The 16,199-nt window shown below is 35.3% G+C and overlaps 1 protein-coding gene across 1 annotated transcript in view; it reads right to left on the bottom strand.

Annotated features, from left to right (window-relative positions):
- The window catches only part of ABCC9 (ATP binding cassette subfamily C member 9), a 142,526-nt gene that overhangs the window by 121,896 nt on the left and 4,431 nt on the right, over positions 1–16,199 (bottom strand). The window contains exons 3-6 of the mRNA XM_057702727.1: positions 16,023–16,184; positions 12,973–13,114; positions 8,161–8,282; positions 319–485 (exon numbers count right to left, since the gene is read on the bottom strand). Coding sequence (XP_057558710.1) covers positions 319–485; positions 8,161–8,282; positions 12,973–13,114; positions 16,023–16,164 — 573 coding nt within the window. The 5' untranslated portion in view covers positions 16,165–16,184. The remainder of the gene's footprint in view (positions 1–318; positions 486–8,160; positions 8,283–12,972; positions 13,115–16,022; positions 16,185–16,199) is intronic.

Genomic DNA, 16,199 nt, shown 5'->3' with positions numbered 1-16,199 from the left:
AGGTTTGCTTTGGACCAGTCATGGATGGTAGAACTTCCTGATGAAAACAGTTTTAGCTATCATATGGACTGAGCATAATGTTTGGCACACGATAGGCACTCAGTCAATATTTGTGAATAAATAAAGATATTCCAGGGTCATACTGAAATTTATGGAATATTAATAGTCTGAAACTTCATTAGTTCAATTTTATATTTATAGTCATAGATCATATACCATTATTTATCCTCTCAAATACTAATGATTCCTAGTTGACTATGATCTTTAATATTTGGGTCTTGAACTCCAGTAACTACACAAAAATCACTAGATACCTACTCTGACCCGAATGACATTGATCTCCACAGCCATCAGGAGTCCATTCAAAATGACCATTATGCCTGTGATGCAGAAACGTAGGTCTGATACTCCCCAACCGGACTGCCAGTATTTAACCAACTTTATGGTTTTTGTGATAAAGGCCATTACCCAATACAGGAATAAAGCTGGAAAAATAAAAAATAAAAAGAAAATATATAATCTTCTCCTGCTATTTTTTAAAATTTCACTGAAATTTCAATATAAATACAACACTTTTTAGTAACAAAGACAATTTAAGATACTCTATTTCCAGGTGATTTTATTTGTTAAGAAAACAACAAATATGCTTAGTGCACATTTGAAGTTTGAATTGAAGGTATGATAATGACTAGTATTTTAAAATATTAGTGCCTCTACTCTGATCATGTGGCACAGATTGCAGACACAAGGAGACGTAAATAAGGACAGACTATGCTCTTCAGCACTTACGTGTAATGCTATAGACTTTAAAATTGACTTTATCTTTCAGTCTTGTTTTTTTAGAAGCCCTGATTATATGAAGAATTCACAAACTGGTATCTGTGTAACCTATCCATTAATAAGTGTGTTGTAATTTCCAGGGGTGTTACCCTGGAATTCTTACGGAATCTATGTAGCAAAGTAATAGGGTTTCTGCTTTACAGATCAGAATTCAAGTAGTAAGTGACTCTTCTCATACAAATGGTTTAAAATACCACAGGCATCCACAGTACACAGAGAAGAACAATGATCCTACAGGGCAAACCAGACCACAAGAAGTCAGGGCAAAGGAGAAGGGACCTATGTCATCTCATAACCACAGCCAGCATTTTGCAGAAAACATGAGATGAAAGCACAGACTTTCCTAGAAATCTGTTGCCAAGGATTCAGTATACCTTCAACTTTGAATAAAGCTCAGTGCAAATGAATATGATATGAAAAAAAGAAATCTAAAATACATATAAGACAATTCCGCTTGGACAACACTTATCAAAACCAGAAAGTTTAAGGGTGGTCACAACTTCCTTAGAAAAAAATAACTGAACATTGGCATACAAACTTATATCTTTTTTTAGCTTAAAAAACAGAGATTGTCAGAATGGATTTAGAAAAAGTAAACAGACCAAATTATGCACTATTTAAAGAGATTCACCTTAAATATAAAGAAACAGTAGATTGAAAATAAGTGGGTGGAAAAAGCTATACATTGAAAACAAGAAACATTAGAAATCCAGAGTGGTTAAATTAGTATCAAAGTAAACTTCAAGACAGAGTATTATCAGAAAAATTTTAAACTATTAATAATGACAAATGTGTCATTTTTCATAAAGACAATAAATAATACACATATGCCTAATGCAGATTTAGAAAGTCTGAACATTATCAACCACCTTGAACTATTTTACTTGATATTTGACATAAGGTTATTTGACATTTAATATTATAAAATACACCACCTCTTCAAAATATACATTCTTGTTAAATGCACATGGTACTAGTACGCACTATATACTCACTAAGAAAACAAGAAGCAATAAATTTAAAATAACGGAAATCATATAGAGAATGTCCTCTGAGCACGATGAAGTTAAATTAAAAATTAAGAACAGTAGGGGCTTCCTAGGTGGCGCAGTGGTTAAGAACCCGCCTGCCAATGCAGGGGACATGGGTTCGATCCCTCCTCCAGGAAAATCCCACATGCTGCGGAGCAACTGAGCCCATGCGCCACAACTACTGAGCCTGTGCTTTAGAGCCCATGAGCCACAACTATTGAGCCCATGTGCTGCAACTACTGAAGCCCACACACCTAGAGCTCGTGCTCTGCAACAAGAGAAGCCACAGCAATGAGGAACCCGTACACCACAACGAAGAGTAGCCCCCACTCACCGCAACTAAAAAGAAAGCCTGCGTACAGCCAAAAAGACCCAACACAGCCAATAAAATAAATAAATAAATAATAAATTTAAAAAAAAAGTTAAGAACAATAAACATATTGACTTTTGTCTTGCTGCTTAGCAAATTATGATCAGCTTGGAGTTGAAAACAACACCCATTTATTATTTCACGGTTTCTATGAACCAAAGGTCCCGGTGTTGGTCAACTGGGTTCTCTGCTTCAGAGTCTCACCAGGCTGTAATCCAGGTGTGGGCTGGGGCCGCAGTCTCAACAGATGTGGTATCTTCATCTTTGCCAAATCTTATTGACTGGAAGCAAGTCACAGGTCCACTCACACTCAAGTCACTCAAGGTCCACTCACACTCAAGTCACAGGTCCACTCACACTCAAGGTATATAGAGTGTGAACACCAGGCAGAGATAATGGAGGTAACCTTCAGGTCTTTCCACACACTAAGATATCTAGACATTTCCAAATATTTGGAAATTAAACAATACATTTCTGATTAACCTTATGTTAAAAAAAGAAATCACTTGGGAAATTAGAAAATATTTCAACTGAATTATAATGAAAATACCACAGATTAAAAATGTAAGAATTGCAACTAAAATAATACTTAGAGGAAAATTTATGGCTTTAGATATTTATTTTGGAAAAAAATTGACAGGTCCAAAATCAATGACCTAAGTTTCCATCTTAAAAGTTAGGGAAAGAACAATGAACACAGTAAAAGCATGAAAGATAACTGTAAAAAGCAATAAAATAGAAGATGAATAAGTGAGAAAATGAACAAATCCAACAAGGTTGATTTTTCTGAAAAGATCAAGAAAATTGATAACTCCCAGCTAGACTGCTCAAGAAAACAACACAGATTTACCCCTACTAGAAATTAAGGAAGAGTTACCCCTACATATCCTATGTACTTAAAGAGGATAATCAGGGAATATCTTGAACAATTTTATGACAATGAATCAAAATACTTAAATGAAATAGAAATTTTCTCTCTATGCAGAATCTAAAAAGAAATGATACATATGAACTTATTTACAAAACAGAAACAGACTCACAGACTTAGAGAACGAACTTACTTAAGGCTACCAGGGGGGAAGAATGAGGGGCGTGGGATAGTTAGGGAGTTTGGAGTTGACATGTACACAGTGCTATATTTAAAATGGATAAGCAACAAGGACCTATTGTAAAGCACAGGGAACTCTGCTTGATATTATGTAACAACCTAAATGGAAAAGAACTTGAAAAAGAATAGATACATGTATATGCATAACCGAATCAACTTTGCTGTATACCTAAACTATCAACTACCACAACACTGTCAATCAACTATGCTCCAATATAAAATAAAAAGTTAAAAAAAGTAAAGATAACTTCCCTTGAAACAAAAAAATAAAATGAAATAAAAATAAACTTATGTAATTTCAAAAAAAGAAGAGGAAATTTTCTAAAAACTGTAACTACCAAAACTGGCATAAGAAGAAATAGATACTCTGAAGAGTCTATAATAAAGAAATAAATTTATAATTTAAAATCCCTCCTTAGGTAAAACTCCAGGTCAAGATAACTTCACTGGGGAATTCTATTGAACATTTAAGGAAGAAATGAAATTAATCTCACACAACGTCCTTCAGAAAACAGAGAAATAGAGAACATTTTCCAGCATATAGAAGCCTGACAAAGCTTCTGCGAGAGAAAAAACCCAGACCAATATCCCTCACCCTAAGTGTAAAAAACCCTAACAAACTCTAGCAATACATAGCACGGATAATGAATCATGACCATGTGTGGCTTAGCCCAGTATGCATGGTTACTTTATCACTCAAAAAAGCAATCAGTGTACATCAGCAGAAACACCTTAACAGAAAAATAATTGTTGCAACTGATGCAGAAAAATGTTTTTCAATAAAATTCAACATCTATTCATGATTAAAAAAAAGAAACCTCTGAGAAAGCAAAACTTTGCATAGACAAAAACTTACTCACCTGATAAGGTCTTGCATAAAAAGCCTGTAATCAATTTCACAATTAAGTATGAAATACTATTTTTCCCCTAAACTCGGGCGCTGCATAAGGATTTCACTCTCACTATGTCTATTCTACATTTTACTGGAGGGTCTACCTAGTGCAATATAGCAAGAAAAAGAAAAAAAAAGCATAAAGTTTGAAAAGAAACAAGTGTCAGATGGTATGTTTGTTTATATAGAAAATCCCAAGAAACTTACAGAGCAATAATTAAAAGTAATGAGTGAATTTCCAAGGTAGCAAGATACAAGATCAATATACAAAACCAGTCGTATTTTAAACAATGGCAGAAACAACGGGAAAATAAAATTTTAAATATAATTCCATTTTAACAAGACATGAAAGACCTCTACATTAGAAACTATAAACCATTGCTACAGGAAATGAAAGAAGACCTAAAAAAGTAAAGAAAGGATTGTGAGACAACATTTTTAAGATGTCAATTCTCCCCCAAATTGTTCTGTACATTCAGTGCAATCCCTATTACAAGGCCCCCAAGGAATTTTTTTTTAAATGGGAACCTATGACCTGATTCTAACCTGTATACAGTCAGGCAAAAGAACTAAAATATTCAAAATGGTCTTGGGAGAAAAACAAAGAAAACAAGCTGTATAATCATAATACATGAATTCAAGAGCTCTAAAGCTACAGTAATGAAGACAGAATAGTGATGGCATAAAAATCCATGAATGGATCAAAGGAATGGAAAACATAGAGCCAAGAAATAGACCATACTTAAACAGTTATTTGCTTTAACTTTTTAGAAAAGTCCCAATGCAATCCGACGAGAAACAGAAAGTCAATAGACCACAAATGGTGCTCAAATACATATACATACATTTGGAAAAAAAAGAAACTTGACACCGACCTTACATACCAGACACACAACTAATTTTAAACGGATCACAGTCCTAAAAATAAAAACTGAAACTATAAGTATTCTAAAAAAAAAAAAAAAAAACAGGGGACTATGAGGGAAACATATTTTGAGGAAAGGCAAAGATTTCTTAAGACACAGAAAGCAATAACTATGCATGAAAAAAATAATAAAATATACTAAATCTGCTCATCAAAAGACTTTAAGTAAATGAGTTCCCAAGCCAGAGACTGGGAGGGAAATAATTTCAAAACATGTGTCTGATGACATACTAGTATCTAGTATATACAAAATACTCCTACAACTCAATAATAAAAATGCAGCCCAATAAAAAGTGGGCAGGCGATATGAACAGGCACTTCACAAAGATAACAAATGGCCAATAAACTCATCAAAAGTGCTCAGCATCATTAGTCATCAGGGAAATGCAAATTAAGACCACAATGTGTTATCACTACACACCCACCAGCATGGCTAAATTAGAAAATCAAGATGATGAAATGGATGTGAAACAACCAGAATTCCTACAAACTGTTAGTGAGCATGTAAAATAAACTACTCTGAGAAAAGATCTAGTGGTTTCTTACAAATACAAACGTTTACATACCCACCCTATGACCCAGCAATTCCACTCCTAGGTATTTACCCAAGAGAAATAGAAACATGTATTCACAAAATATTTTCACATGAATGTTTAGAGCAACTTTTTTTTTCATGAAAGCCAAAAACCTGGAGACAGTCCAGGGATCTCTTGGCAAAAGAATGGAAGAACTGTGGTATATTCATATAATGGAATACAACCCCACAATCACAAGAATAAAATAATGATTGACACAACATTATGGATGAGCCTCCAAAAATCATGCTGAAAGAAGTCTTACAGAGAAGAGTTTACACTGTATGTTTCAATTTATGTGAAGTTTCAGAACATGCAAATCTAATCCATGGTGAGAAAAAACATCAGATTAGATGTGTGCCCCTACAGAGATGAAAAAGAAGACTGATTAGTAAGGGGCAAAGAAAATTTTCACAGACGATGACAATATTCTAGAGCATGATAGGGTTATACAGGTGTGTGCATTTAGCAGATTAAGATTTCTGTACTTTGGTATGTAAATTTTATCTCACAAAAAGAACTGCAAACAAATATTTAACTTTAGCTAATAATATACATGCTGAAATAACCAGGGACTGATGAACAGCAATGCCTGCAACTTACTGTAAAATGCATAAAAAATTAAGATGAATTGATGGATGAACAGAGTGGAAAGATGTAGGTATTTGATAAAATAGAAGAAAATGTAAATTGAAGAATCTAGGTGGTAGAAAAATGAGTATTCATCTAATTCTTTCAACTTTCTATATGTTTGGTGATGTTCATAACATAATGTTGGAACAAAATTACTACTTTTGTGTTTCTAAAATGTGTGATTCTTCTAGGCTCTTCTAAAAAAAATAAGGGGAAAGTTAGACTAGCTTTTAACTCTATAAGTCCTTCCAGAAATATGATCAAATTGTACCTTGCATCTATACATGAAAATTGTGTCTTGTATCTACATAAATATGTAAAGCCAGATTCTGACTGCATTTCCTTCAAAATATTATTAAAATGCACATTTCCTTTCTAATTACGTCTTGCAACTCTTAAATCCTCATCAGTTTTTCCAAAACTTCATGTCTATAGTATCAAATTCCCAATGTTATATACATTTTTGCTATTGCTTTCTTTGGGCATCTACATAAAAAGATTTCTGTGATAATATCTGCCTGCAATTTTGTACCACTCAGCTTTCTATTAAGACAATTTTGACTTAGACAAGCCTTTTAAATTAATATTTAATCCCGACAACTTGTTTTTATTTGATTACCTTTGCTGAATCATATAATGTGATACAACACAGAATTAAATAATCAGCACTTATCACTTATTCATTTCAAATTTTAATGTCCTCTGGATAAACAAATAAAATAATATTTGTGTGGTTTAATTATTCCTTTTCTTAATTGCTATATTCAGTAGTCAATGTCATTTTCATCAAATAACAACCAAAGGAAATCCATGAACCTGAGAAAACTGCAAATATTTATTCACGCAAAGACATACAATTCTGCCTACCATTTTAGAGCAGCGGTCCCCAACCTTTGTGGAACCAGGGACCGGTTTCTTGGAAGATGGTTTTTCCACGGACAGCGGGGGGGTTGTTGTTCAGGCGGTAATGTGAGAGATGGGGAGCAGCAGATGAAGCTTCCCTTGCTCGGAGCCTCTCACCTCCTGCCGTGCAGCCTGGTTTCTAACAGGCCTCGGACCGATACTGGTCCATGGCTCAGGGGTTAGGGACGCCTGTTTTAGAAGATACACAGGCCCCTGAAGCCCACGCATAATCCATGCTCTATATCTTCATCTCAGTTTTCTATATGAACATATACACCAAGGAATGTGAGGATGCATCAGAGTATTACATGTAACTATTTGGGATGAGTTCTATTATTTCAGCAGAAAGTAAAAAATAAAACTAGGAAGATTTTAGACAGCCTCTGATTTCCACAGGACATGAAGGCAAGAAAGGCTTAGAAAAAAATAACTTTAGGCAGGATGCAGATGTGAGGGGCTGTGCTTTGGGGGCAGCTGCTTTTCGGGACAGTATAGTTTTCAGCATGCAATGAAGGACACTCCGTGGCAGAGAGGCCCCCTGATGCCTGGACAGCAATTCCAGGAGGAGTGTGACATGCCCGCAGCATCCATGACTTGGATCTTTGGAAAGTGCCTCTGGACTCCAAGCCAGAGGCAGAAACACGTAGAACTAGCTGGGGTGACTCACTCATCAGACGTCCTGTGGGGATGGAGTTTTCACAGCCTAGAGCAACTCGACTTACTTCACCTCCACATTTAATGGGAGACTAAAGAAGAATTAATTATTATGGTTTTCTCATGCCTTCCAATCCCAACCCATGCTGAGAGCATTTACTATGAGGAGAAAGAAAAACAAATAGCTCTTTGGGGAAAAACAACAATAACAACACTTGATCATACTTACCTAAAAGTAATTTAGGAAAATTTGATGTTTCAATATTATGATAATATACTATTGATGTTGTAGTGGCAACAAATCCCATCACAGCCGGCATGAAGAGGTGAAGATGCCTCGACTCCCGCCGTCTACGGAGAGCGGTACAGTATCAGTTTCTACAGCTGATGCTTCCAGACAACATCTCATTTTGTTTCTAACTTTTTCATGAAAACATTCTCTTAGCAATATTTAAAATACAGAATGAGGTATTTTATATACAGAACACTAAGAGAACATATAAGGAGGACTACATTGGGAGACATAATTCTCCTGAAAGGGTTCCTCCTCACATGGAGGGTTCGGTAAAGACAGCTGAACAGGACGTTACAATGCTTACAACAAAAGCAAATATATGACTATTCCTATATTGAAGGGCAGAACTGCTGAAATAATTTACCACCTAAAGCAAGTAAAAACAATCAACTGAATGTGAACTCTACTGTATGTGAAACTACATTTATTCTTTTGATAGCTTTCCCAAACTTTATGGTCTTCAGTGATTTCTCCATTTTCATTATATCACTCAACACATATGCGTTTGCTGGTCCAGACACTATTAGACTATGGGATGCAAGCATGGACAAGACAAGATAGAGTGTCTGTGGTCACAAAGTCTAGAGTCTATTGAGAAGAACAACAGGAAACAGGAAACTGTAACACAGGTGAAGGGACTGGGAACGCATGCAGGGCTAGTGCCTGAGACAGAGAAAGCCTTGCGACAGAAGTGACTTCTAAACTGAGACCTTAAGAACAAGGAATTATTACTCAGAGGAAGGAGAGGAAGACTGTTCCTGGCAGAGGGTACAGATACATGCAAGGGTACTGCAAGCAATTCACTGTGACTGCAAGGACACGGAACTGCATTCTGAGGGCAAGAAAGAGCTTCAGGTGGATCAGAAATACTCCAGGACAGATGTACATGGTAGACAGCCCTCAAGTCCATTTGTATTAATAATGCCATACAGTTAAACATTTACATTTTCTCAAATTACTGAAATATATTGGTACACAAACGGTAGAAGGAAGTAAATAGTTCAAGAGTGAAGGAAAGAGGAATATTTGGGAAGGTCATTTCAGAAGAGGTATGGTTGGCAGTGAGAACTGAAATGTAAAAAGGAAGCCACTCGTCAGGAAAGTGGTGGAAGAGCACTTAAAAAGGAGGGAATAGAGTGTGCAAAATTCCAGCAGTTCAGTGTTCTTTAGTAAGTTTGACATCAGATGTGTTATGAAAGGTGTTGTATGCTGTGGTAAGGAGCTGAAATCTAATCTTGCAGAAAACAGAAATACTTTAATAGGAAAGTGGTACAATCAGATTAGGGTTTTAGAGACAGATCAATCTGGCAGTAGTGTGGGTGATGGAGTTGGTAGGTACTGTGTGTGTCTGAGGTGACGGGAGAGACACAGAGGAGGGAAAGTAGTTAGTAAACTATGGGGAGAGACCAGGTGAGAACCTGAGTTAAGCTTTGGCAGCAGTAACACGGAGGAAATAATACACTTGGAAAACACTGTCAAAATGGACAGGACTTTACCAGCATTAGGGTATGAGTGTGATGGTGATGGAGATGTAGAGAATAATCCTCAGGGTGCCTGGGGAGATGGTGGTAATATTTTAAGATGAAGAGCCCATTGCAGAGAGGAATGTGTGGACTGTGAAGGTGTTAACAGACATGCAAAAGAAGTTGTCTAAAAGGCAAGTGTATGTAGATGTTTGGGACATAATCAGGGATATATCTGGAGTTATTAATTAGAGAGGGTAACGAAAATGTGATAGTACCATGGTAGCATAAGAGCTGGCTTAAAAACCGCCTGCCACCTCCCAGAAATAGTTCAAATAATCAAAAAGAAAAAGTAGGAAATAAATAGTTCATCAATACAGAAATTAGGAAATGCTTCTAATACTCTTTAATTATTGAAGCAAAGAAGGAATCAAAAAAACACTTAATATATAGAAAATTTAAAAATGAGCATACTACCCACGAAGAACTATGAAATGTGGTCAAAACCATACCCAGAAGAAAGTTTATAACCTTAAACATATTCAATAAGAAATTATTATAATAAATAAAGTAGTCAATTCAAGAAGTTAGAAAAAGAATAACAAATATCAGTAAGGTAAGCAATAATAAAGGATTAATAAAGACAGCAGAAGGTTCAGTAAGGTTTACATTTACCTTATTTCTTTATTAGTAATTTAACATGTTTTTAAACCTTACTAGTATTTTTATTAAGATTTCTATCATATTGTAACTGCTCTACTTACTAAGTAGTATAGGTTTTGAGTGATGCCCCAAAGTCCTATCCTCTCCTTTAATCTCTATTATTTTTAGGGAATGATTTGCAGACTTCAGTGTTTTGGTAGAAGCATAACTATCCCATTGCAGCAGAAAATCTTTAGTCAGAAAGAGAGAAAACCAAAAACTATATATCACAGAAAACAAAAGAACAATTTCAAAAAAGAGAAAGTGATAGAAATGAAAACCTGAATGGTGTACCTCAAAAACTGGTACAAGAGTGTAAAGCAAAAATTATATTCCAATAAAGAGCTTAAAAAGAAACTTATCTACAAAGTATAAGGAATTTAGATATTTATTTTAACCATTTTGTAAAATAATAAATAAAAAGTCTTACATAAACTAAAATAAATAAATAAATGAAAACACAGTAATAGTGAAGATTTCAATGCACACTTTTAGAATTTGATTGATTAAATAATAGAAAAATAATGAACACACAGGACTTTAGCAATCCAATCAGTAAACTCAATAAAATTTTGTCTCTTATAAAGAATATATATTATTTCTTAATATTCAGTAATTACTTATAAAATAATGAAATATTTGACTATAATGAAAATGTTAATAAATCCCAGAAGGTATTCATTTAATAAATCACACGCTCTAATAATAAACAAATCAAATCAGACTAAAGAGCAAACTGAAAATGATTCCTAGACCTAGGAATCCACCAGAATCACAAATTATTTAGATACAAATAAAAAAAGAGCATACTTCCTATGAAAACCAGTGCAAAACAGGATGTTTCAAAAGAAACACCAGTAGCTTTAATATTTGTATTACTGAAAAAGAAAATCAAATATTCAACCAGGAAAGTCTTCGCATTGTTTCATTAATTATCACGGGCATTTGTGATATTTTAAGTAAAACATAGTTCTTAAAATTTTATTTAAAAAGAAAAGAAAAAAGGAAAGAAGGAAGGCATGATCAACAGTGTCAAATATAATAAGCGTGTTAAAGAGGAAAAGCTGGCCATGAGGGCATTATTAATATTCTTTGAGATACTTGTAAAAGCAGTTTCCAGAATAGGACAAGGCATGAAAGAAAGCAAACAAAATCTCTGGGTTCAGAAGTAACTGGAAGATGTCTTTTTGAAAGTCCTAGATGAAAAGAGGAAGGAGAAGAGTCTGTAGCTAAAGAATGGGAGAGGGTAGCACAAGATCAAGAGTGTATTTCTGCTGTTTTTTGTTTTTTTTTTTAGCATGGGTCTCCTGTTTCACTACCGCTATAAAACGGGTTTCCACCATTAGCACATGTCCTCATTATTAGCTCAGCCTCTGTCCTAAGTCTCTGACTGGATCTACAGAGCAACCATGAGGCTGGAAAGGAGGACTCATCCCTGCCTACACGACGTCAAGTTTTCAGGACACATGGGACTTCCACTATCTTCCATTTTATACAAGCACATAATAACATGGAGAGTTAGCCTACATGTTAAAGGAATAAAAAAACGAAGACTAAAATTGGCTATGCTAACACAATACAAAAATGCCAAAGAGTTGCAAGCAATTCTCAATACGATAACAGCCAAGAAGCTTCTAAAGGCTTGGAGACGTGACATATCTTAGGGTCTCTGATTTTCCTTTTAATCAGAAACTAAGATGTGCACATATATGCAAAGAACTGTCATAAAACATTACAAATTAGATGACTCCCTGATAAAAGTCTTCGTTTCATTCCTTGTTAATTGCAACAGGAAAACATAAACAGATATCAGGGGAGGTTCTTATTAGGTAAGAGGAAAATGATTTTTGAAGCTTTCCTTTTAGACTTCAAAGACCTTTTCATATCAATTCTTCAATGAAAGATATACCATGTAGCGTAATTTCATAATCAAAATTTTCCTATTAGTTGAGTTTATTTGCTGTTGCTATGTGATAAAATATTTCTTGCACATTATGTCCAATAGAATTCATTATATTCTAACTGCCTAATACAAACTTCTTTTATAAAAATGACAAAATTCCTTCAAAAATAGGGATTTCACGACGAATCCTGGTTTTGAAATAATTACATGCTTTGCCTCAATTTGTAGCCATATCCTCACTGGTTCTCAGACTCCTTTAATGCCTGCTGTTTTACAAAGTAATCTGAAATATATGAGAAATGGTTATATATTTATTCATAAATATATAACTATTAGAGCTATAAGTCAATATAGATAATCTTTCTGGCTATTTTTGTCTGTTTTGAAGGAGATGGTAAACATCAAAGAGAGAACTTTCTGCCAGGGCTACACAGACGGAGCAAAGAAACAAAGCACAGCAATGAGCACAAGCCCCAGAGATCTGAACCTGTATTATCAGAGAAAGGATGCAGCACCACAAAAATACAGACAACATATAAAATGGGTGACAGCTGTGGCGCCTAATACTTTATAAATCAAAGAGCTGAGGCTGACTTGGTACATTAGGCTCTTAATTACTACCCCTACCAACTACCCACTAGGAGCGCATAATCCCGTTGTCCGAGTGGAGTCACTTACGAATCTGAAACAATGCCTTCTGCTATTTCACACACATGCACAAATAGGAGGGCAAACGTAAGAATCCACCTCAGGTTGTGTCCAGGAAAATGAAGCCACGTGTTGTGGTGAATTTGTACTTTTGAGCTTTGACTCCCCCACCCTGAAAAAGGTAAAGCGATAAACAAAGGATCAATTAGAATCATGGAAATAATTTACATTGTGATATGGTTGGTGGTGGTCGGGGTGGGGAGCGTGGTCCCGAAACCTTATTCCTTTCTAGAATAGCAATAGAAATCCTGATCATTTTCATTAAGTTAAAAAAAAAAAAAGAACAATTGCAATTACTTTTTCCTAGACTGCCCAGGTTAACACATTAACGTTTTTGCCTTGCTCGGGAATAACACAAACTCTGGATGACAATCTGGTTATTTCATGCTCATTAAGCTCTTACTGACAGGTCTCTGATTCACTCAAAAGAAAAACAAATTAACAATGATATTAATAAAAGCAATTTGGAGTCTCAAATCTTTCAAAAGATGGGATCTGTGGGAGGATTGACCAAAAAATAAAAAAATAAAAAAATCATGCTTGATGATGAAATATAGGACCCATTGGTTGAGGCAACTCAATAATATGCATATCATGCAAGAAAAATGATAACCTATAACCTAGCCAGCACTAGTCAGCAGTGCTAGGGGTATTTTCTCAAAGAAAGCTAAAGCTTTGTTGATTGATGAGCTTTTAAGGAGGCTCAAGAATATTATAGGTTCACCCTTAGTTCCTCGCTAAAGAAAAAAATTAGTCACCACATTACATTCAGTAAAATTTTGATGGTTTCCCCTCAAAAACACAGAGCAATGGCAACTCATATATGACATGTTAAGAAAGGACCCCCCTCTTGTCTCTTTTGTCACCATTATTTTCTCAATTTTTTTTATTAATTCAAGAATGAATGGGAGTGTGTGCTAAAAGTACTGAAGAAAAAAATTTCTGTATTTCTGGACAAAAGGGACCCCTAAAGCATTCTTTGAAAAGAATACTAATTCATGTCTTAGTTGTTCCCAAAAGAACGGAAAATTAGTTACAGTTAACATATCCTACTAGAGCATAAGTTGTAAACTCTAGCAAGCAAGCTCTGTCTTTTTCTTTTGGCAACATTGGAATTTTCCTTATACCTGCTACTTCCTTGAGATTTATTTATCATGTCTTACTAACTCAAGTGGCCAATGTTTTGGATGAATAGTCTGCATTTTTCTCCACCATTTCCCTTCACCAATGTTAATTCCAATTCCACTTGATTCAAATAGCCTTTTGCCAGCCACTGTGTTCCCTGCTAGAGGTGCAAACAGTACTGTAATAATAATTGCTCTCAATAAGTTAGCTGGATGTCAAAAAGGAATTAACTATAGAATTGCAATAAAAAACAATGTTCCACTTTTGGCCAAAGGGCATTCTTAATGTCCTACAAATGCCACCGCACGTACAATAACGAGTGTATGGCCACGCTGGTCCCAATATATTTAATGTCTATGCATTTGTTTGACATGAATAACTGTGTACCAAGAGTTATGTTGGCCTCTGCATAATATATGTCATACAACAGAAACTCTTTGATCACAGTTAGAATGCTAGGCACATAGTAATCTCTCAATTAAGATTTGTTCAATGAAGAAATAAAAGCTTACAAATTATTTTTAAACCTTTCTTTAAAGCAGATCCTTAAATCATGCTGGCTTTCTTAAGAAAACAGTCTGATCGTTTTCTCATTTATTTTTATGAGCAAAATCATGCATGGGAATATTAAACAACAAATTCAAAATAGTGGTTACCTCCTTTGAAAGGATAGGAACATAGAATGTGGGAAGAGTAAGAGGTTCAGGAAGTGGTACTCATCCTGTCAGATTCCTTAAAGTGAGTGTGGTAAAGTCAATAGATGCTTATTATATTAATCACTGTCATGTTTATATATGAAAAATATTTTATAATCAAAAAATGATAAAAGGTCTATTTTGTTGTTTTTTGTTTTTGTTTTTTTAAATTTATTTACTTATTTATTTATTGGCTGCATTGGGTCTTCGTTGCTGCACATGGGCTTTCTCTAGTTGCGGCGAGTGGGGGCTACTCTTCCTTGTGGTGTGCGGGCTTCTCATTGTGGTGGCTTCTCTTGTTGTGGAGCATGGGCTCTAGAGCACAGGCTCAGTAGGTGTGACGCACGGGCTTAGTTGCTCTGTGGCATGTGGGATCTTCCCAGACCAGGGATCAGACCCATGTCCCCTGCATTGGCAGGTGGATTCTTAACTACTGCGTCACCAGGGAAGTTCTGAAAGGTCTATTTTGGTTGTTTTGGAAAAGTTATACGAATTATACATAATCTAAATAATTGAATTTTGTGTGCGTATATATATGTAACCTGTGAAATAATAGGGAAAACTGTGTTGCTAACTTCTTTCTAAATAGTTTGCACATGTACTCTTTCTGCCTGAAACATACCCTATTTTTACTTGCATGCTCTATGTCTGTCAAGTCCCCAAACATGTCACTCTATGCATTTTCCCCACAAGCCCTGAGGAGAGTTAGTTGCTCTGGCAGGCTAACACCCAGAATAATTTGTTCCTGTATCTGTAAATGGGCTTACAAGGTGGTATAGGCATTTCTCTTGACTTTTTGACACATTTGTTTCACTGGAAAATTCCTATGAATATTCCAGGCAAGTACTGTGTTTTACCCATTTTCCATTCTCTTCACCTAGTACAAAGCAAGCACTCACCAAATACTTTTGATCTATCTCATATAATTCTCTTCCCCTCTTTTTAAAAAACTGCTGCTGCTTGAAGTCCATTTCTAAGAAGGCATGTGACTTCTACTTTATCTATAGAATATCAACTGCCAAAAACATAAGTAATTGGAAAACAAAATACTTGCTTGTTCTTTCCCACAGACTCACATGCTAGGTCTCATGCTGGAGAAATTAACATTATACCAAATCAACATTATAACAAAACTCAGCCATTAACAAGACTCGTCTTGTAAACACTAGGTGATGAACTGTAGGACAGTAAGTTACTTACCAATAAACAATATTGGAAAAGTGATAAACAACAGAAAGACATGAGGGACCAGGTTGAGGGCATCCACAAAGCAGGGATTTTGTAACACGCCATCATAGATATTATATGAAGAAATGTTGTTACCACAGAATGAAAGGCTCATTTCTTCTTATATAGTTTACTCTAAAAGGGAGAGAA

The sequence above is a fragment of the Hippopotamus amphibius genome, chromosome 12, assembly GCF_030028045.1.
Source record: "Hippopotamus amphibius kiboko isolate mHipAmp2 chromosome 12, mHipAmp2.hap2, whole genome shotgun sequence".
Lineage (NCBI taxonomy): Eukaryota > Metazoa > Chordata > Mammalia > Artiodactyla > Hippopotamidae > Hippopotamus > Hippopotamus amphibius.
This window is presented reverse-complemented; position numbering and strand designations above follow the sequence as displayed.